Source organism: Panulirus ornatus, chromosome 51 (assembly GCF_036320965.1).
Source record: "Panulirus ornatus isolate Po-2019 chromosome 51, ASM3632096v1, whole genome shotgun sequence".
Lineage (NCBI taxonomy): Eukaryota > Metazoa > Arthropoda > Malacostraca > Decapoda > Palinuridae > Panulirus > Panulirus ornatus.
Window position 1 is genome coordinate 1,680,331 of NC_092274.1, and position 24,251 is coordinate 1,704,581.

At 36.0% G+C, this 24,251-nt stretch overlaps 1 protein-coding gene across 17 annotated transcripts in view; it reads left to right on the top strand.

Annotated features, from left to right (window-relative positions):
• Graf (GTPase regulator associated with FAK) overlaps positions 1–24,251 on the top strand; it is a 174,892-nt gene that overhangs the window by 137,233 nt on the left and 13,408 nt on the right. For 5 of the 17 annotated variants that reach the window (XM_071691771.1, XM_071691761.1, XM_071691762.1 and 2 more), the window contains 12 exons: positions 576–673; positions 4,100–4,276; positions 4,715–4,820; positions 5,171–5,392; positions 5,493–5,598; positions 6,221–6,380; positions 8,237–8,437; positions 10,167–10,365; positions 10,635–10,817; positions 13,774–13,989; positions 21,385–21,457; positions 21,891–21,932. In XM_071691771.1, the coding sequence (XP_071547872.1) occupies positions 576–673; positions 4,100–4,276; positions 4,715–4,820; positions 5,171–5,392; positions 5,493–5,598; positions 6,221–6,380; positions 8,237–8,437; positions 10,167–10,365; positions 10,635–10,817; positions 13,774–13,989; positions 21,385–21,457; positions 21,891–21,932 (1,783 nt within the window). The remainder of the gene's footprint in view (positions 1–575; positions 674–4,099; positions 4,277–4,714; positions 4,821–5,170; positions 5,393–5,492; positions 5,599–6,220; positions 6,381–8,236; positions 8,438–10,166; positions 10,366–10,634; positions 10,818–13,773; positions 13,990–21,384; positions 21,458–21,890; positions 21,933–24,251) is intronic. The other 12 variants (XM_071691776.1, XM_071691768.1, XM_071691775.1 and 9 more) reach the window with 7 other exon arrangements.

Here is a 24,251-nt window from a genome sequence, read left to right on the forward strand (position 1 = left end):
TTTCTTATTCTCCTGAGTGAATGACATGGGGATAGTAGCAGTGCGCTATCTTTACCTCTTAAACTTTAGATATCGATCAGTTTTGTGAAATTGTAGTAGACTGATAAAAGATACAGAAATTTTTTATTTTGATAATCCTCAGTTAAGGTGTGAAGATAGAGGAGAAACATGAATTAATATAATGTATGTATGATGTCCCAAACTTTTGTACTGTTTTACAGTGTGTTTTGGAAAATGTTGGATTTTAATCCAACCAGACGAGATTACCAGTTTCATCTATTGCTTGGTTGAAGATAAAGCTGAATCATGATTCTGTTCACACATGTTCTACATTTCATATTCCAGTATCTGTCTTCAACATTGTAAACCATTTGATTTTCATTGCCTGTGATGAGACTATTTTTCCATTCCTTGAGTCAGATTTAGAAATGAACCCTAGCTTTACCTCCTCAGGTCTTGGTGCACTTTTATGAATTTTCTGGTATATTAGGATGTACATTTAAGGTAATTAGATATAGGTATGACCCACCATTATAATTTTATTGATATCATTGGAATTTCTTTATTCTAATCAGAGGCATTTGGAACAACTTGGACTAAACACTACTGCCTCTACCAAAAGGAGAACCGTGTCTTCACTATGATCCCCTACAACCAGATACAACATAAGATTGTAAGTTGCATAGCAGGCACTTTCAACTGCTAAGGGCTTATTCTCTGATAAAGTCCATAGAGCCTTTTATGTGAGGGAACCCCATCAGGAGTTGCCTCTAAGGAGGAAGAATACTTATTAGGGGAAATCTTTTTCTTTCACTTTTATGCCTTGCATTAACTTACCTTCTTGCTCCAGGATCCCCTTCTGTGGGGCTCATATAGTGCTCACAAATAAGAGCGTGTCTGCTGAGTGGGATCACAGGTCAAGAAGTGTGGTGGGGATGTGGATATATCTTTTTGAGTGTAGCACAGATCAACTTTGTAGTAAGCGTTTGGGTGCCTTCAGTATGGAAGTTGCATCATAGGCATTATGGGTCATGTGAGATGTTGAATGAGTGGTGTTAGCATTGGGGAGACAGTTAGAGACAGGTAGAAGGTGATTGAATCTAAAGCAAAGGTTGATCTGTATTAAGGTTGTGTGATGTCACCATGGTTGTTGAATTTGATCATGGATGGGTAGGTGAGGGAAGTAAAAGATAGGGTCTTAAAGTGAGGGCTATGTATGCAATATGCTAATGGTGGGAGGGGAAGTTGAGTCATTTGCTGTTTGCAGATGTCACAAATGTGATGGCAGGCAGAAGAGAAAAACTTAAAAATTGGTTCCCGATTTAGGGAGACTCTGTGAAAGGAGGAAAGGGAGAGTTAGTGTGAATAAAGGTAAGGTAATTAAGTGTAGCAGGGAGATAAGATGGAAAGGTTTGTGTGAGTTTAGGTACCTGGGAGTGGACATGGCACCAAGAAGAAACACTGGGAACTGAAGTGAGACATACATTTACATTGCGAGAGAGGGGGGGGGCAAAAGTCCTGTATACATTGACAAGTGTGTGAAAGGAAATGTCATCATCCATCATTGCAAAGATTGATATCCTTTTGGGTATAGGAGTTTCAACTGTGTTGTATGGATTTGATTCTTGGGTACTGAATTCAAAAGAAGAAGAAAGAGTAGATGGGTTGGAAATGTGATGCCTAAAGGCAGTGCATGATGTTAGGAAGGTGTATCATGTAATGAATGGCTTCTAAAGTTTGAAATAGCAAATTACCTATAAAAAAAAAAATCTGTGTTGAGGATATGGATATTTTTTCTTGTAATTGTCATCATTTTCTGCCACAGCAAGGTAGCATCAGGAACAGAGCAACAACAATTTAACCTGTTGACATCCACACTTTAACTGTCATTACAATTTACTGAAACTAGAACCCCCATCTGTGGTTAAGCCCTGCTTGCCATTCCTTGGTTTCTTGTGACTTTCATATGCCCTAGTTCAGCCAAGTGACTGCGTGTTGTCCCGTATTCTGTAATAATCCCCAGTTCATTGTCTTATGAACTTATCCTCCAGGATGTTCAGGCTCCAGTGACTTCCATCTGCTTAGTCTTTTCTAGCCTTCTGTTTCCTTCACTTCTGATGTGTATATTATCTTCTCTCTTTGTTCGTCCTTTCCATATGTCCAAACCATTTCGGCACATCCTGGTCAGCCCTCACAATCATACTCAGCTTACTGCCACACCTCTCTTCTACCACTGTCATTCCTTACACTGTCATATATAATGATAGATGTTAATGGACTCCACCTGTTAATGATTATACCATGGTTGATAAGTCACCTTTAGGAAGTTTGTCATCATCAGTGGATGAAAAAGATTACTGTCTTATCAAGACCTTCTTGTTCCAAAGGAGTCTATCATCTCACTACTCTTGTTTGGATTGCAGCCTTAGAGCTGCAGGAGCCTCACAAAAGGGGTCTTTGGGTGATAGAATAATTATCTGTAATGCTTTAAAGTTGGGGGAAATTCCTCAAGGGGTCCCTCATATACAAGGTAGGCATAGAACACTGGATGTTGAAATACCTTAGTTTCATGCAGATAGCAATACAGTACAGTATTACTTTGACACATCATATGTTAAGCTATCATACCATCTAAATTATTTGTATTTCTGGGTGTTGATTTTCTCAAGTAGAGGTGATATATAGATTGATATTCAGAGTATTTCATTTTCTGATGGTATTGTGGCATTCATTCCCATGCCTACGTCAGAGTTGTTTGGTGTGGACAAAAGCACAGAGCTATAAGAGATATAAAGAGGCAAGTCATAATAAGCAATACATCTTTTCAAAATGAAGTTAATGCAAATTCATTACATAGTGGTTCATTTCATGACATTATTTTTATTCATTGGTTATATAATGAATTGGATATTCTGTATTATATACTAATCAATACATGCACTTTACATCAGTTTGTTTTTGACATTAATTGTTCCCATTGATGTTACATATTGTATATTATACACTAACTAGTCTTCCAAAAGTCATCTTTTTGTGTTACTTTGGCTTTTCCTTTTTATGAATTTATACTTTTGATTTCCCTTTATTCATAAACTTTAGAGGCAACTATCTCTCTTTTTCTGCCCTTTGTTTTCAAAGTATAAGTCAGTAACTTCTCCCTCACTTATTCCCTATTCTAATTAGAATGCACAATACTTCAGCAAACATTGTGAACTTTGTTGCGGATGACTCAATATTGTGGGGGTCTTCATCATCTAAAATACTCTGAGAAGATACTGTATATGCTTCTGTTGTGTGACAGTAGGAAAGGCATATTTGATATACATAGACAGATAGAGAGATGCAGATGTTGAGAAAATGTATTTACTAAAGGTAAAAGGACTTAATGCTTTAATGCAGGAGAAAGAACATAGGTGTAAATAGGACATAACTTGAAAGTAAGAAACAAACTTGTTAAAAAGGATGTAGAGAAATACTTTTATAGTGCAAGAGTGGTGAATGAATGGAATGAAATAACTGAGGACATGGTTAATGCCAGTTGTTTAGATAGACTTAAGAGGTTGTGTGACAGTTGGGAATGGTCACAAGTTGAGGCTCATATTAGTGTAAAACTCCTTTCCTGGAAGTACAAATGAGTTATTAGGTAGATAAAAAAGAAATTAGGTAGGAGTTTGTGTGTACAGCTTGAATTATGTACATAGATTAAGTAAAGGTAAATTGAGAAGTTTGTTGCACAGTAGAGATGTTAGTCAGGAATGGCCATTGCTTTGATATTCACAGGTTTAATTATATGATACTGATTTTTTTTTTCTTCTTATTTTCAAATTTCTGCACTTTATTTTCAGTTAATCTTACTGATTCTTTTTCCTTTTCTCACATCCATAAACAGTGCAAGTTTGTAAGTTTGATTTTATTTTCTTCTGAAATATGAAGTTTTGAATTTGAATTTTTCTCCCTGTTCATCACTGAAATTACAGAAGTAATCTAAAAACTCACCTAGAATTATAGCACCAATTCTTTATAATGATTTATAGATATTGCAAAAATAATAATTTTAACTCATGCATTTGTTATCGCTGTTCAATGATATCTGTTTCAGACTTCAACAGAAACCATAGTCCTAAGGTCGTGCGTCAGGCGAATGTCAGATAGCATAGACAAGAGGTTTTGCTTTGATTTGACGGCTCAAGATAAACCAGGCGTTCAGTATACATTACAAGCATTGTCTGAGGAAGACCGAAAACACTGGCTGGATGCCATGGATGGGAAGGAGCCAGTGAGTGAAGACTATTCGTAGATCTCTCTTTTTATTTGTATTACACTGTAAGGTTGTGAGTAAAATATTTAATGAATTGTCGGTGGCAAATGGAATGAGATGAGGAAGAAAGGTTAGAATGAGGAGGTTGAATCACTGAATTTATTATGGTATTTTTTTTGACATGCTTAAAATTTAAACACAACTCAGTACATATGTACTGAAGATGGGGGAATGATCTTCTTTGGTTTATAGAAGAAATGGCTTTATTGCTTAGTTTGAAAAGGGAGAGTTGCTGGATAGTTTGGTTATAGTGATGATATAATTGCTTTTCAAACACAGTAATAGATTTTAAATCTAAATTTTCATTTGACAGTCTTTCAGCAACTTTATATGATTGCAAGACTGATAAGACTGAAGCTTAATCATATTGAATAACGATGAATCACAATACCACAGATGTATGCTAATCCATGTGGAGCTCCTGGATCTCAAGAAGAGACGTCGCTAGATGAAGCTGGGTTAAGCTTTACTACAAAAGCAATAGCCATGCTTGAAAGTAGAGGTAAGAATGAACATGTTGTAAGCAGATTTATTATAAATACCCATTACTGGCTAGATATGTATCCTATTGAAACTTTATTGAAAAATATATTTTATACCTTTTTGATAAAATCATAAAGCAAATACTAAGGTAGTGTAGATTGAAGGAGATTGGAACCAAGAGTTTTTATAAGGGACTGTGTGTGAAAATAGGTGAAAATTATGGTGAGATGGAAGGACAGAATGAGAAATGCTTACTTTAATTCTGCATCTCATTGGTAGAACCTTCTGCTGTAAAGTGACAGACAGCAGACAGGTTGTGGATAAATGAATAGTTTTGATAACTTTAACATACAGTTATTTGTTTTTCAGGGTTGGAGGATCATGGTTTATACCGATTAGTTGGTGTATCCAGCAAAGTGACAAAACTGTTACAGTTAGGTCTAGATCGTCGGAAAGCAGAAAAGTTAATGTTAGACGATCCTGCTGAGTGGGAGGTGAAGACTATTACGTCTGCTATCAAGCAGTACTTTCGTAATCTTCCTGAACCTCTCATGACATACAAGCTTCACAGTGCCTTCATTGCTTCAGCTAGTAAGTACCAAAAGCTCTAATGTGTCTTGCAGAGTGACAAAAGTATTGGATTTGTGCATTAATATATTTACATTTTCTCATTCTAATTTTTTCTTTTTAGAGCAAGACCAGCTGTTCCAGCGTGTACATGATATTCACAGCTTGGTCCATAAACTGCCAAAGACTAATTTCGTTGTTCTCAAGATATTGATTCAGCATTTAGTGAAGTAAGTGAATTTAAGTAAGCTTTTATTTCTAAAAGGAAGAAACATTTTCATCGATCTTTCCACCATGTTGTATCTCTTTCCACATCCTACACATACCATAATGCACTTTACCTAGGCAGCCTTCTGTGATGCAGTCTTTAAACTGCCTCCACCATTCACCCTCTCAGATTTTATTAAACTCCCCTCATTTTAATGAGATATGAAAATTTTAAAAGTGAGGATTTTAGAGCAAGTAGTGCAAAGGAAATAAGTAATGAACATTAGATTTGTGCTCTAGGAGGTAGAGAGAATTTGCATAGGAAGGTTTTGTAGAAGGGATTAGTTTTGACCAGCCAGTGTAAATGGATGAAATGGAGTTTCAATAGTAACACTCGTTGAATAATTTTAGATTGACTCCAAGTTTGGCATGTATATGTAAAGTGTATGTTATGATTTTAGGCTGTAATTTGTTTGTTAATGAATCTTATCCAAAGTTACACATCTTGGTTGTTTATTAAAAGAGCAATTTTTTCTATTTCTTGTTGTTTATTTGATCGTCTTAGCATTTCAAATAATTACATCTATTGTATAATAAATGTTTTATTGTGATTTTGTTCCATATTTTTTTCTATCTTTTTAACAGCGTTTCTAACAAAAGTGAAAAGAATCTTATGACAATTAGCAACCTGGGTGTTTGCTTTGGACCCACATTACTCAGACCAGAAGAGGAAACAGTTGCTGCCATCATGGATATCAAGTTTTGCAACATTGTGGTAGAAATCCTAATTGAACATTTTGAAAAGGTTTGTGTTGGTTATATCTGTATGGTTTGAAATGTAGTAGTTTGTAATGCTATGATTAACTGCTGTTCTGTTGATATATTAAGGGGCTGTTGAGATCATAATTAACCAAATATGAAGTGTATGTGACACTTTACCCATGTTTTTAGTTAAAGATTAAGCCAGAAATAGGTAATTTACTTTTGGAATGTTGAACTTTTTTAGGGAAGCAATTTTAGATTTTTGTCAGGGATGTTGTAGTCTTTTCTGTTTTGTCCATTTCACACAGTTTGACCAAGTCAGTAGATGCATAATCTTTGTCAAACATTTCAACAAATGGTTTTGTTTGCATTTCAGCTCTTGAATACCCAACTGCAACATTTGAAACATATGCAAAAGAATTTTTTTTAATTTGAATGTGATATGATTAAAGTGATTGACTCTTGCATTCACTAATGAAAAAGAATATATAACAAGAACAGAGATTGTTTACCAGTTTTTTGTTATGGATCCCCTACATAACCAAAGCATATACCTTGTTTCACTTTACCCACACTGCACATTGCATATTGCCTCTTCCTCTGTCATAAATCCTACTTCATATAAGCATGTCATCATTATCATCTCCATCTCATCTGCTAACATAGTAAGCACCCTTCAAATAGCTCATTTCAACAGTCTGAATCCAAGAACTATCTGCTTTATTCCACGTCCAGTTTTCACAGATGTAATTTAAAGTTGTCAGGATTTTGCCATTTTTGGTTTTACTACCCGTGTATTCCCTGCGTGTTGTCGAAGGTAACTAAGAGGATGGGAGCAGGGAGCTGGAAATCTTCCCCTCCTGTATAACATTCTGAAAGAAGGAACAGAGGAAAGAGTTAAGTGAGGATTTACTTCTTCAGTGGCCCAATCATCTGTTCTTGATGCTACCTCTGTCATGTGGGAAATGGAGAATGTGTATGAAAGAAGGAAATATTTTTTCATTTTTTTAATTCTCCCTGGGGCTTTAGTCTCTTTCCTCCATTAGACAGTTCTATCCTTTATTTCTTTTTCCATTGTTTCATGTCTGCATAGTACTGAACCCAGAAATTGTAACTGAATTCTTTCACATCTTATAGCTGTCCACCACTTATCCTAACTGTGTGTCAAATTACTATTTTCAATATGTTCTGTTTAGTATTGCCAAGTCTGTCACATCATTCATCCTTCATTCAAAGGCATTCATCCAAAACTTTCTTTGTTTATATACTGTGTATGACTTTTGAATCCTGACCACACAACACCCCCTTTTCAGTCTTTCCCCCAGCTTGCCTCTCTGTTCGTGTTCCACTTCCCACTATCCCTTAACCAACCAATGCAGTTGTTGCATTCCAACTTCACCCTGCAACCCAACTTTAGATCCCTTCATTAACTCTCCCTCTCTTCTCTTAACCAATTGCCATTAAGATGACCTTATTTTTTCTCTGCGTTCCTGCCCGTGAGACCTTCCTGCTTCGAGAGTGCTTTCATCTGTCTCCATCCATGGGGAACCACTTTCTGGGGAGTTAACCAGTTTTTTCTTGGTGAGATGACATTCACTGTTTTACAGTTGTCAGACGTGAGCAACTTCAGCAAGGGTAGGTAAAGAGGAATGGGATTGCGGTGCTGGATATCGTGCCTTCATGTATAATTGCTTTCTAAAAGTAGGAATAGAGGAAGAAGCTCAGAGGGTTTTTCCCCAGAGGCTTTCATCTGCTCTTGATGCTACGTCGTGAAGGTGGGAAACAACAGAGTAGCAAAAGAAGAAAAATACTCTTATTGATATGCTGGTTTAGTAAGAAAAATGTAATGTTAAAGTTTTTTGAAAATCTTCATTCTTTTATCATTGTCTCTGTTGACAGATTTTCAATACTTCACCGGAGCCTCGTGTAGATGATACTCGAGCTACAGAGTCATCTGTCTCACACAGTGGACAAACCCCGCCAAAGTCATCACCACCATCTTCCCGTAATCACGCATCCAGTGCTTCCCAGCCCTCATCACATAATCACACTTCCTCATCAGCATCCTTGTCTAATTCTAAATACCCACCAGTCTTACAAGTAAGTAAATATTCTTTGGAATTATATACTCTAGAATTGTCATTTTCTAAGAGACTGTGCATTGCTACTGTATTATGTATTCTATGCTTACTGTAGAAGCATAGGAAAGTATCTGTGTGCCAGATAACTGGACTATGGAGTAATTGTTTTGCTGTAAAAAGGAAAAGGAAGTGATATTGATTACAAGAATGGAAGAGGAATAAGTCTCCTAAGCATAACTGGCAAGGAGTGTGGTAGGAAAATGATTGTGTTTAAAGGATTAGTGAATTCCTTGTTGCAGAAGGGAAGAGAGTATGTAAACCAGATTTTTGCTTATTTCTGTTCACTGCAGGTGAGGCGTATATGGCTAAAATTCTTAAACTGACGACATTTGTCTGAAGGTGACATACACAGCTGTTGATGTCTGTAGTGGCATCTCAGACACTACATCCAAAATCTTTTCAGTGCACTGGTATCCTTATGTGGAGATTTCAAGAGGCCTGTATTAGGTCTGCACCATCACTTTATGTAATAATTTGTGAGGCTGTGACACATACAGTTTAATAGTTATTAGGGAAGAAAACGTTTTGGATTTTGTATTAGCTTATGACAAAATTATTTCCAAGAATAACACACATCTCACAAATTCTTCCTGACTGTTTTTGGACTGCCTCTTAAGCCTGGCACTGGAGCAGGTCAAGTTAAAGGGTTCATAGCACATGAAAGCAGTGTTTCACTAGGTTGATTTATAGATTATGTTTGGTAGAGTATGTTCTTCTTGATCATAGTAACAAACTTTTGATACATCTTTTATTAAAAAGTTTGAGAATATCCCCCAAACATAGTGCACAAGAGATATTGCGATTGCTGCGGCGAGAGCATTAAACAAGTACAGTAGTAGAAAAAGTTCTTGGGGAGATGAAACTGGTGCACGCAGTATTCATGGGTGTTTTATTTGTTTATTTATAGTTATAATGGTACCCAAAACCTTTTTTCAGAGGCTTTTGCAGCCTAAGGCTGCACTACTTCCAGTAGCAGGATTATATGGATTTTTTTGGAGTGAGATATTCTTTAATGAGACTGGAATGCCAGTCATGCAACCTCACTGAAGGTGACTTTTCACTTAGGATGTAGCTTCATGTAGGCTGAGTCCAGCAACACCATTTATAGATGGCTCGAATGAAGGATGAAATGTTCAAGAATATGCGTTGTGGAGAAGTGAGTAGAGAGGCTTAGGAATTTAGGTCTTTTACCATGGTTTGGCTGTGTAGAATGAATGATTGATGAATGGCAGGTTCAAGAAGATTTATTATAGTATGTTCGAAGGTACAAGGATGAGAAGTGGACAACAGATGAGATAGATAGATACTTGGGTTATTTTAGATAAAAATGCCATTGGAATTATTAAGAATCACAGAAACATTTTGTGTGTAGAGTTGGTTTGAATGGAGATGTTGGTCTTGTTGAATCATCTTGCTCAGAACAAAAGAGTGAGAAGTGTGGAGTCCATGTTTTACTTTAACACACTTAATATGGGTTTAGGTTGTGTTTTAGTGATGTAAATTGCTAGATATACCTGATTCACCCATGGAATTGGGGATGGAGCTTATTATGGCACATAAATAGACTGTCTTCATTAAACCCAGAGATAGCAAAAGTGACAGTAAAGCATTTTATATTTTGTTATTTAAAGCTTTGTGGTCTAAAGTTAGTTTCATGAACTTTTCTCTACAAGAACTTTCACTTTCAGAAGGTTGTGACTTCCTTCACTACAAGTGAACCCCAGACAGTGCACTTTGGAGCACCGTCCAGTCTTCCCTCACACTTGCAACGTTCAGATGCACTGTCTAACCTCAAAACGCAGACAACCCCATCCTTTACAAATATGCCCCCTCCACCATCAGCTACGCACCATTGGAATAGTACACCTATATCTAGTCTTAACTCAGGTGTGTTTTTTTTGCATTCTTCTGTTGCTGTTTCAGAGTAAAGAAGTTCATTATTCCTGGTATATCATGTATGGTTCTTGAAAACTCCTGTGGGTTACTAAAGTTCTGTCTTATGTAAATAGGATCAAAAAAGAAAAATCATATCTTTGGAATATGAATGATATATCCTCTGTGCTCAACTACAAAGATACTGTAAATGAGTTGATATTTTGCTAGGTTATGAAAAATGTGATATTGATTTGATCATATAAAATCATTTTCTTTCACAGGCCTAAACTCAGGGCTTAATTCGCATAGTTCCCTTGTTTCATTAAGTTCGGCTGTAGCTGGTTCTGTTGCCATGGGTGCTGTATATGAAACTGTCCAGAATAGTCGGCCTGCACGCCCCCCTGCTCCAACTAATGGTCAGTCCAGAGTGGGAGGGGCGTTATCCTTTGTCAACCCCTTGTCTGGTAAGTTAACCTTTTGTTAATCTGTAACCACTAATGGATTATGTAATCGTCTATCCCTAAATACCTGTTTGTACAGTATGGAGAGGGAGCTCTGCACTCATGGGGCCTCATTTCTTGAACTTCCTTTACCAGCAAACAAATTATTAAACTTAGATATGCAGTCAGCTTTCCTAATTTCATGTCTTAGTTTATTCCATTCATCTACTACTCTTTTCATTTTATTCTTTGATACTCTCTTGCCATTTCCAACGTTAATGCCATGAACAGATGAAGAAAGGCCTCATACGCTCACATGCATTCTTTAGCAGTCATGCCATGAAAGTACTTATGTACATCTTTTAACAATTCTTGCTTAACTTCAAATTATAGTCTCTAGTTGTTCTGTCATTGCATCACTCAAAGAATGATTCACTGTAGACCACATCAGTCTGGCTTAGAAATAAAGGTTGAATGAAAAAACCAATTTTACATCTTTAATAACAAAAACAAAGTCCTTCATCAAGATATTTTTTTTTTTTTTTTTTTTTATACTTTGTCGCTGTCTCCCGCGTTTGCGAGGTAGCGCAAGGAAACAGACGAAAGAAATGCCCCCCCCCCCCCCCAATACACATGTACATACACACGTCCACACACGCAAATATACATACCTACACAGCTTTCCATGGTTTACCCCAGACGCTTCACATGCCTTGATTCAATCCACTGACAGCACGTCAACCCCTGTATACCACATCGCTCCAATTCACTCTATTCCTTGCCCTCCTTTCACCCTCCTGCATGTTCAGGCCCCGATCACACAAAATCTTTTTCACTCCATCTTTCCACCTCCAATTGGAGGTGGAAAGATATTTTTATGCAGAGTAAAATTGTTAACTGGTGGCTTAAAATGTGTGAAGTTGTAGGATTTGCCATAGTTACTGAAAAAGAGTTTCAATTATAAATACTAGTAAGAGGATGTTCCATATTTATTGCATAACTGTATAGTATTCTGGGTGTACTAATTGATTGAACAGTCTCCTAAAAAGAAATTTAGTCTACTCCAATTCTCTGAGTGCACTCCAAGCCATATCACACTATGCTCCAGTGCATCAAATAGTTCAGCAAGATCAAGATTGGATTGTTAGAATCCACTCAAAGCATATAAGTACAGAAGTCTGTAGGAGTTTTGGACACTTTGATGTAGGCAGTAATGAAAAAATAGATGGGGGGACTAAAGCAATTATATCTAGACTTATACCTCAAATGACTTTATAAACAGAATAGATAAATGTTTTAAATGAAAATGGTAAGTTGGTTGGGAATTGTAAGCCAAAAAGAATAACAAATTACAGCAGATAAAGACTGATGTTGAAATATGGAGTACATCTTTCTGCAAGAAGTGCCATTGTGAGAGAACTTCTATCTCAACTGAAGATTCATTGTACACATAGATGTCGACATGTAAACACTTAATGGAAAGCTGATCTGCCCCAGTGTTTAATCCCTACAATTACAGTATTGTTGTACTGTGGATTATGTATTGACAGAATACCAAAAGTATAAGAGTCTCACATTGAAATATGAATTATATGATGGCAATAGAAGGAATAATAGTATCGGGGAAACTTTGGATAATGATGCTAATGTAAGAAGAACGATGAATTTGTTAAAGGAAGTTAAAAGATATAATCTCAGGTATATTGTTTTAAGTTCTTAAATATCTTTTTTGTGTTAAAAAGCACAGAATAACCATACATTCTGGTGCTTTTCAATTTCCAAATCAGTTAGATCTAATCTCTGGTATTTACAAATGTTTACTTTTCCTTTTATTGTGAAATTAGTTAAAAGAAAAATTGGCAAGTATGCACTGTGATTGTAACCCATTGGCACTGTGGACTGTATCATATTGAACCGTATCTTGAATATCAAGAATGAACAAGTAAAAACTAATGTGAATATGAAATAAGCTGATATATTGAAGCACTAGATAGTCAGCTCCCATCACAATCACACTAGACTCTGTCGCCTCCTCGCAATCATCCATGGCCCCTGCATTAGGTCACAAGCTCTTATCATTACAAGGAATGCATTATTTTATGTATAATGTATGATCTTATGTTTTGATTTGTGAGATGGAAATGTGAATATTGGGGCTGAAACAAATTCCCCAACTTCTTCATGCATTTTTACCTTCTCTGCTGTAGTAAAGTAGTGTCAGGAACGGATGATTGAGCCTTATATGAATCTGGTGAATACATATGATAGGGTTGACGTAGAAGCCTTGTGGGTTTATGACATGAGTATTTGGGGTTATTGGAAAGTTATTAAATTCACTGAGGAATTTTTTACTAAAAATATGGGAAATCTGTGCAAGTAGAAAGAGGAGGATGAATGGTTCCCAGTGAAGGCTGGTGTGCATCAAGAATGAGTAATGTTACCATGGTTGTTTAATCTTTTTTAAGGATGGTGTGGAAAGCAAGGTGTACATACAAGTCTTAGAGTGATGGGATGCAGGCCTGCTTCAAGGAGGCTTTTAGTTATCATGACCTGAGCATTCAGGAGGGTAAGTAGTGTGCATGAGATAGAATGAGTGGGATCACCTTTCTACCAGTTGGTTGATTCAGGGAATATGAAGTGTCAAGGAGTCAAGGTGAACCATGGTATAGTCTGTCAGACTTATCTGTGAGTGGTTGGCTGGGGTTTCAGTGTATTGTACATGACTGCTAGGGAGTGGATCTGTGGAAATGCCATTGTTCATTTGTTCCAGATGCTTCCTTGCCACAGCAAGAGAGGGAATTAAGAATGAAATCATACATGCATGGAATGTTTTTAGAACTTTGTATCTTGTAAAATGAATTAGTAAAACTTGCTGACACTGTTTGTTTATCTAACTTGGTATTAAGCTTTGTTAGTTTTTGCAAAGACTGACTGCACCATATGATTATCTTTTAGAAATAATTTTCCTCTTTTTCCCCAGATCGAAGTGATGGAGTTCAGAGCACAAGCAGTTCTAGTGAGTCATTATCATCCCGGTCATCTCGGGAGTTAACACAACCGCCCTCCAACTCCCTTTCTTCTTCCCCGCAGACAAGTAAGAGGCTTCCTCATATTGTGACGCCTCCCATGCTGGGTGCTAATGGCCCTCATCGAGATGTCCGTATGCAGCAGACAAACCATTATGCATATAACAGCAGTACGTCACGCCGCTTTTGCTCGCACTTGTCCCTCCACCTTCCCTTCGTTAGTTCTTACAAAGAAATTTTATGCTTCCCTTCACCTCCCTTTATGCATTATTTTCATGTCCCATACTGATAGCAGTCAATTTGTTCTCACATTTTTCCCCATTTCAACATTTAATGAAAGCAGTCTCTAAAAAACTGAAAATATATATCATTTATACTTCCATGAACAACTTTTCCAAGCATTTCATTATCGTTTACCATTGATAGGCATAATCATAAGCATCATAGAACTCAGTCATCAGTAGATAATAATCATCCACACTTGGTAACATAATTCTTCATTTGGTGTGAAGGCATGTCCCCAAGCATTATTTTGTTGTTTTTGTAGGTTCTCCTAGTAATTTTACTAGTTCATCTAAGAAAACAAGGTTTCAGGATATATGAAAATAAGATATGAGTTAACTAAAAGCCTCCTTGTACACAATCTACCCCATGTGTATGGGAACAGTGTTAAAGATGATAGATAGGTGGATAGACATCTGAGATGACTCATTGCCTCTCTGCACTGGATATCATCTTTCATAAATACATTCTTGGATTATTCGGTATTCAGTATATTTGATTAATGTTATTATAGCTTTCTCTAGTTGTAATATCTTACTTGGAGATGTCTTTTTACCTAGCAGTTCCTCATTTGTGTTTACTTTGTTGTGGAAAACTTGAGACCTCTTCAATAATTTGCCATCCTTAAGATTATTTTAGATATCTTTCCTTACTTTAAAGGTTGCTATTGATCACATAATGAAGATTTATCACTTATCCTTGAAGTCCTTGGGCAATGTAGGTAGATTAATATAGATGTCCATGTATTCATTTTTTATTTTAGATTTTCATATCATGAATGCACATTGATTTATGCATCATAAATCTTTAAATAAAACATTTGATAAATGACAACTTCCTTAGCTGCCAGCCTTAAAGATATACACTAAATCCAATTTTATAAAGACTCCTTAGGGGTCATCCATTGTAGAATGTAAGATAGTGCAGTTAAATGAAAAATACCTTATTCTTCAGTTACACTGATCTAGCAAAGATTGCATCTGGCATAAGATTCAACATCAAAATATGATGCTAAATTATATATAACGAGTTAAGTGTTTAGAATATCTTTTTTGAGAAATTCAACTACTTTTGTTTAATAAACTTATCTGATTTATGAATGAAAAGATAAAGTAATGCCCACTTTACCAGGTAATAGATGTAACAATAGTAAATATCAAAATTTCACTGTACCATCAATCCCTGAGCATATTAGCGTGCTTATTAGCCTCACATATTCACCAATTAGGCAGAAACCCTTCCCCCACTTAATAGAGAATCACAGAACAACATATTTTTTTTTCAAATCATTGGAAGTAAATTTCAGTGTTGGAGATGGTGGTGTTTCCTTAAGTTTTGATGTAAACTTATTAACCAGCTTTAAGCAGTGTCAATGAATATATAAATTGGTCACATTCCCAGTGGGTGTGATGGTGACAAGTGGGAGTCCTAAGAGGTAGTTGCTTCTGTCAAGTTCTGTTATAAATTTAACACTTAAGTAATGTCCACTGATCAGCTGGTGTATGTGTATTGATGCTACACCACATTCCTGTCACTGATGTTTTCTATTGTATTGTGAAAGTTATATTTATAACAGCATCTTGACTTTGCTGTTGCATGGCTTTTATTGTTTGTATATATATGTATTCATATGTAGATATAAATGTTTTAGGACTTCTTCAAGGACTAAAATTTCTCATAACATTTGAGTATTACAGCAAGATGAGGACACTGGTGCACTGAACTCGTGTTTAGGTTTTGGTTGGATATAATGGCTTCACCACAGCTAATGACTTAACTTTGGTTGTTACCATTTATGCACAGTGTAAACATATCCCAGCCGTATTTACAAGGCTGGCCCATAGATGGCATTGACTTGCCTTTACCCTTCACTGTCAAACAAGCAATTTCCCAATATTATTATGAAATGAGACTAGAAGTCTATGGAAAGAACTTCTTTTACACATGAGACGTGTGAAGTATACAGGGGACGGCATGCTATCAGTTGACTAAACCAGGGCATGTGGAACAGCCAGGGGATACCATTGGTAAGGTCTGCAGGGCCTGGTTATGGATTGGAGCTGTGGTTATGGTGTATTACATGTTAGCTAGGGAATGGATGTGAGCAAATGTCATTTTCTTCTTCTGTTCCTAGCTCTGTCTCGATAACATGGGAAATGGTGAACAAGTATGACCCCCTGCTTCAGCGAGGTAGTGCCAGGAAAACACTCAACAAAAGCCCTCATTCGTTCACATTCAGTCTCTAGCTGTCATGTGTAATGCACCAAAACCACAGCTTCTTATCCACATCCAGGCTCCGCAGACCTTTCCATGGTTTACCCCAGATGTTTCACATACTCTGGTTCAGTCCATCGACAACACATCGACTTTTACATAATATTTCTGAATAATGATTGAACAGTACACTACTTGTTTCTTTCCTCGTACTGAAAAGGTATAGAATTCTCCTCCCTTTTTCATCTTTCCTTCTTCTTATGACCTTTCTGCCTTCAAGAGTCAGGTCTATAACCTCCTCAGGAGCTGAGATTAATCCCTCTGGTATCTTTTTTCTTTCATTCTTTTATGAAGCTCATCATTTTACCTTCCAGTTAAGGCCATGATTGGGGCATGCTTTAGCTCATGCCACATCATTTATTATAAGATAAGAGTCTTGTTTGTAAGGTTATCAATTCAGAATTCATGGGCATTATTTTAATGCGTTTATGTAAACAGTATACTTCAGGTACAGTAGTATAAACAGGTAAGGATTGTCCTTGATTTTTCAAAATATCAGGTTTGATATACCTAGTGTACTGCATGATTGTAAAGTTGAAATCTAAAGATGTTTTATGTTTCCCAACAGTTTTAGTTGTTTATATTATAAGAGCTGTTACTTCAGACAGTAGACCATTGGTTGAGCAGAAGTGCGCTTTAAGGTAAGTCTTCAAGTTATGATATAATGACCACCTTGCTTCATTTTGAATGCCATCTTCACATCCCCACTGCTCATTTTGAGAATAAGATAGATATCTTGATACAGTAAATGCATAAGTTGGAGAGCAGTCAGTGACACATCCTGGGACGCTGGTAATTATTGAATTCAGTGATAATTTATCACTTGAATGATGAAGTTTGGTCACTTGTCTGCTGATTAGAGAGTTGTGGAGCCATTTGCTTCAGACAGAGGCAGTGTCTTTTTTTGGTAGTTTTGGCTTCTGTTGTTCAGAAGCTGTTACAGACAAGCTAAGCAGAAATATTTTTCAACATCTCATTTCTGTTTTTACAGAAATAAGTCTCATGTATCAATACTCATTAGAAATACATATGCATATATCAGCTGCCTGACTCTGCTATTGCATGGCTTCACTTTTTTGTTTGCATTCATGTTCTTTAATTGTTTTAAAGCATATATATTAATTTTTCGTTATGATTGTGCATGCTGTGGAGTTCTGGTTCTAGTAGCTGTTAATAGCTATTTTAAGTGTTTCTTAGCTCTAGAATTTAGAGTATAATTGCTTGAGCACTTTTTCACTTGGTAAGCTAAACATAATAAGTGTTGGCCTTATTCCAACTGTTTAGTGAATTTTGAAAGTATTACTACAATGGTTAGATAAGTAAGAAATCCTCATACTCTAGATATTCAGATGCTCTTACCTTGATTTTAATGCACTTGATTTTGTCAAAGTATTCAGACATAAAGTGATGTAGTTTATTGCTATGTTGTTGTATCACAGAAAAAATGTATTGTATTGCTTGTGTGAGTTAAACTGGTGTTAGCCAACATCTGTCTTGTGTGTTTCCCATTACTTTATTTCATGATCTGAAGTTATAATTGTTGTTGGAAAGTCCAGTTGTGGATGTTTGCCTAATGGTGTGGAATAAGTGACTGTTTTTCAATCTCATGTTGGAGTGCATTTCCAGAGAGATGTTGGCTTTAGGTGTATGCTTAATGCTTTGGAGTGAGTATTACATTGAGTATGAATTAGAGAATTAGAAAAATGAGTGTAAGACTTTATGATGGTAAACAGGCAGGGTGATTCTACTATGTATAGAAAAGTTAGGAAAGTATGTGCTTTGCCTGATGTAGGCAGTACTAGATGGAATACATTTGCAGTTTCAGTTCAATACATGAATGAAATATCCACTAGTTAGTGCAAGGGAGGGGCTATCTCTGAAGTAACAAGGGAACTACATTTTAGGTTGATACTGGTAGTGGAACCAAACTCTCACCTGGATTGTAAGCACTTTTATCATTTAGCCCTCATTTAGAAATGAATTTACAAATGCTTTACTGAATTAACAGCAAACAGAAGTTAATGCAGTTACAAAAGGCTAGTTTTATTTTGAAAAGTCTGAGATTGTTTTCAAAGTATTTTCAGCATCATTAATAGGAATCACAAGTATTGTAAAGCTTGTAAACCACATCCAGAAACTCTTAAGAATAAATCCTTACAGACTCCTTTTTCATTTTATATGGTGAAGGGATAATACAAAGTCAGAGGTCTGTAATAAAAATTTCTTAGTAATTTTAGGTCACAATAAGGAAATACTCTTATGTGGTAAGAAAAAACAAGGCCACTTGTTGCATCCTAAAACATGTAACCCTATGCAGAAGTCTTATGAGCCTGGCCTGATAGCTACATATAATTGCACTTTGATAGTGTCCATATTCTGCTTGGTCCTTTTGGGGCCAAATGTTTCATCTAACTCCTGTAGAACTTGTTCATCCTTACCTGACCAAACATGAATTTTTCCTTAAGTTTACAACTGGGAAACTATTTTTTTTTTCAGGAGCAACTTTATATCATTCCTTTACCTTAATGTTTGACACATTCATAATACACTTTACCTTTAAGTTTTAAAAGAGATGACTACATGAACAATCATAATGATAAAGAACTAGAAGTTAGATAAGAGATTCAGTGCAGTGAAGTGAAGTTTAGTGAGGATGGTTGTGGAAAATTTGAAATTTAGAAAATGATTTGAAAGTGAATTGAAAACTGGTAAATGAAAAGACTATAAACTTAGCATATGTATGAAGGTACCTGAATAAAAACATCTGACATTAGCTAGAATAAAACCCCAGAGTCCTGTGGCCCATGGGACCACCATGGATGTGAAATCCAAGTTAACATCGTGTAGGGTAGGTAGAAATGGTAAGAGTTGTAGGGTTGGATGACTTACATAGAATAGTTGGAGTGAGGAGAGTAGGTAGTAAACACTGAAGATTTGAGAGGGATATGTGTTGTGCAGAAGTCATTAGAAAGACATCACCTGGGTGAAAGTCTTATTTGGATAGAATGTTGGCTGTTGATAATTTGGTTAAGAAGATATATAGTAGTATGATTAAAAGCACAAGAGGAAGAGGAAGACTGTGAAAGAGGTTGATAGATAAAGAGAAGTAGATTGTAGAAAGGTGTTGCAGATGGAAATGTTGAAGGTTTGTTTCAAAATCAGATGAAATGGAAGAATTTTGTCGTTTAGTGGTGGTATGAACAGAGACTTTGTTCTCGATTCAAACTAGAGTGCACAGTGAAAAAGTAAGAATGATTTTTTTGTGTTTGTAGCTCCAGTCGTAGACAAATGTCTGCATCAAGACTCGGCGTGAATTGAAAATCAAAAAATGGTTTGAGAGTGAAAAATGAGAGAAAAGAAAAAGGTATTTTAGGAGTTTAGGAGAAAATTAAATATTTGCCTTTTAAAAAGAGGGCAGGTCATAGTTATTAGGAAAGACATGAAGGTGTAAAGAGTTCCAAAGCTGTGCAGAGAAGGGTAAAAAACAGATATACTTCCAGGCCATCTTTAAATCACTAGTGGCCACACAGTAATCACATGATGCTGTAGCTTGCCAGATGTTATATAGCCTAGTAATGTATGGGAGCAGAAACCAAAGTAATATCTATAAAAGAGGGAAATTGAATCAACACTGTGACATAGGTTAAGCCAAGTTTTGAGGTGAGACGAGACTGGAGAGCTTCATCTTCAGAATGAGATTATGTTAGAGCCTCATGGCAGGAATTTAGATAGGCAGTCATAAAGTTTTCAGTTAGGAGAGGGTGAAAGTAAAGAAAAATGGTAACAGTTGGGTGATAGATCTTCAGCTGGATGGCATCAGAGTTCAGAGATTCAAAGTTCTCAAGAAATACAGCCGCTCCTTGCTTTGAAATCAAATCATGAGTGAAGACCATAGCTGGAGATGTGAAACTGATTAGTGTGAGAACATCGTTAGATGGTAAGTTTCTCAGAGTGAGAAGTAAGCTTGTAAGAAAGATACTAGTCGCATGGTGTTCAGCAGATGAAAGGTTACTAGAGCGACTCAGAATGTTGGTGAAATGAATAGAAAAAGAGTCAGGCTTCATAGAGGGGTAAATGTCGTGGGAGGGGCGCTTAATGCTACTGCCTCAGCTATCCCACTTATGTAAACATGGCAGGTTATATCTCACTTTAACACACTGAACATGGCTTAAGGATATATTTGTGGCTGAACTAGGAGGCTTTTTGTGTTAGATCCACTGCAGGGTAGTAGAAAAGGCTCTTATAGTAGTAGAAATTGATTTTTTCTTTAATATCTACACCAATGCATTTGTACAAGATTATCAAGGTATCCATCTAGTGCTTTAATACACTGCTCTTATTAGAAGAACTAAGAAAGTGTATATATGTGGTATGATGTGGTTTATGAAGTAGTAGAACATTGATGAGTGGGAAGGACAAGGTAAAGAAATATCTAATTAACAGAAAGTCTAGCAGGGAGTAATGAATATTGTTACTTTAAAGTACTTAACTGCTGTATTGGTAAGCAAGTTAGGCACAGAATAAAGACATAAGATACCAGTGTGTACAGTTGCAGTGGTTGTTGTAGATATTTCACCAAACATTTATGTAACATTGTAAAGATATATATCTTTGGTAGAATTTGCGTCCCAAATCTAATTGGATGTATGTACATGTAAAATTGCATAAATGATCATTCTTTTCTTGCATCAGAATTTCTATACCTTGAATATCCTCAGAGAATTTCTCATGCATTTTGACTTATGTGATGTATGTGGAAGTAAAAGATGTTAAAAGCATCATTGTTTAGAGAAGCTTATTTAAGTTTTGTGGTGAAAGTAGATGCATGTTGCTTGTACTGTATTCTTTGGTGAAAAGAATGCTGATGGATGCTTTTAAAAGGTTGTGGATTGTTGATGTCTGTTCTTGGGTTATTGTTTAAAGAAATTATTTACTTTATTGTTCTTTGGGAACAATTCTTTGGCAGCCAATTTTATGTGCTTTAGAACACACAAAATAAATGAAAATAGCTTGGTATATATCCCTTTCAGATGCCAGACTAGGGACTGCATACCCGCCAACCTACAGGCAACACATGGAGACGTAAGTTGACCAAAGCATATTTGTTTACTCTTGCCTTAGAATTTCTGTTAGTTTAAGTTGTTTTATATTTTTCTGATGATTAGTTCTGGTAAAAATGATCAGTCAGTCTGAATGAAGATGTATACAATTATCTTTGTTGTTTATATTCTTTCTTACAATTTTTTGTGAAAAACATTTGTGTGTTAAAGAATTACTGAAACTTTGAATTGGAGGAACTATTTTTTGATTGTAGGTGATTTTACAGTACATAGTAAGCATAAATGTACAATGGTCATTAATTAACCAGAACACAGTCAGTGGAAATGCTTAGTATCAAACTGTATTTGAATTATGGGAAATTATGATACCCTAAAATATCAGTATTAGCAAGTGGTGTCACCCATCTTCCCCACCAAATAACCTGATGTTTTCATTCCCTCTTCACTGCCTCTAGTCTGTGCAAGAGACAATCACTGGAGTTCCTCTACTCATCTATGTAAGTGTAGTCGTTGAGTCCTGCATGTGGTGTTGTTTAACCTTAAACTGCAGCTATTTTCTGTATTAACATGCAGAATTATAATTGTCCAGGTTTCTTGCTTACTAGACTCATAATTTTCCTCATATTAAGTATCAAATGAGATGTATAAAGCATGGACTCAAAATGAATTTAAAGGTACCTTCTCTTTGGAAAATTAAAGTTTTCATATACTTGGTGGATGCCTTTATCATCATGCTCTTGGCTTTCATCTTCAGGAGTTTTAAGCCCATAAAAATTTATTTTCTTCAGTACTTGTGTTTGTTCATACTTTTTCATACTTCCTCTTATGTTCTAATTAGGGAAGGTGGCTTCATTGAATCTTAAAAGCAGTACTCTGGTGGAAGTCAAGGATTTTTTTGTTTTCAACTAGTGATTCATTTTTTCTTTATTCCCTTGAAGTCTTAATGTTAGTCTTATATATTTCATCCACAAAAACAGGCTGGACAAATTCTTCAGCATGACAGTATTTTGAGAAAACAAGCATGTATGCAATAAACAACTGTTAACTGTCTTTCATCATTGTCAGACCATACCCCACACCTACCTGACATATACCATGTTCTGTGGAAGTGTAGCTCAGTTAGTATTTGTCTAAGGTGCAGGACTGAAACTTGGCTACTTTGTATGAGACTAAGTATTTTCACAGACAGCATGATAAGGTATTGACTTTTGAAGCCCTTACTAATTTCATCATCAAAACGTATACTGCTGTATCAATTTTGCTGTCTGAAAAGATAAGTGAAATGGATAATTCACTAAAGTGTTCCACTCACACACCAGGTTCAGGTTTGCCTCACCTGGTCATTGTGAAGTCTCAGTTTGAACCAGGTCAGAGACTTTAGTATTTTTTAAAGGACAGCCTTAAGCTGTGCCTTGATGAAGTAAGTATATTATCACATTGATTCCCATGATCCAGCAAGGATATTGAGTTTACTCTTTCACTTGTATATTATGTTTTTGTTAGTTTTTGGCATATGACTGAATTGATAAATCCATGAGGAAAACAAATGTTTAGACAGAACTACTTTGCCACCATTGTTAGTGTCACATTCATTGGCATCATAGGCTGAAGGCATAGTCAGAGCTGATGGGGAAGAAAAGAATGAGTGAAGAATTTGTGCACCTTTTTGTCCCCATAGTTGTCGAAGTTTAGACAGATTCCTTAAACCTGCTCTTTTGTTAATATTAACTTATTATGTCAGCATTGCTAAGATCAGTAGGAAAAGACTGGGGTGTCTGTTGTGGCTAGTTCAGCTGCCAGTGCTTTCCCAGTTGATGCATATTCTTGTCATCTTAAATCTTTATATTGCTGTCAGATGTGTCAACCAGCCTGTTTTCTTGTGGATAAAGCATTAGGATGGATTCAGAGTTAGAAACATATGGAAGAAAATGTACTTTTCATCCATAAAGATTTTACTGTAATTAGTATTTTGTTTTATATGCTTCATCTATGGATAATTTGACTGAACATGGTACCTGTTGGTATGCTGTAATACTGCTGGTGCATCTGCATGAAAGCTTCAGGTTTAAGTCAGTAATGCTAAGTGTGGTTCATTATATGATGAGCCTTTTGTAAAGGAGACTAGTTGGTACCAATTTATTTTTTAAAAGCAGTCCCAAGGTATTTGTGCTGTTAACTAATACTGGATATGTTGTTAGCATGAAACATTTTCCAAAGGATATATATTGCACATTTCTTCTTTTGTGATGACAGTAGTTGTATGTTATTTTATCTTGTTTGTATATTTATACCTTGGAAGTGTAATGTTTCCTTTAATGACATATATATGTTCAAATTGTATGTCAGTCTATTTTCTATGATTAGATCTTAATTTTCTATGACAGGTTTTTTTTTTTCAGTGGTATTATTTTTAAATAATATTACGCAGACAGTTAAGAGAATTGTGAAATACAGGGTGCAGAATGAGGACAAGTACATACAGTTAAGGGACAAACTTGAAAAGGGATAAAAGCCAAGATGAATGTTCATCACCACCCTTTTTGAGTAAATGAGAATGTATGTACTGTATTGAACTTTTGATCGCAGGAAAACGAGTGAGATGTGAGTAATTGGGAATAATAGGAGGAGGTTAGGAAGTTAAATTATTATACAACAAACTTAAAGAAAGTCACCATCATTGTTTGTGATTCTCTACTGAGACTGCATACAGTTCATTAGATTCATTTTCCAAGTAAGTCTTATGTGAAGAAATAGTGAAATCCCACAAAAGAAAACAAAAAATGAATGAAGAGGGTTATACAGAACATGGAAATAAA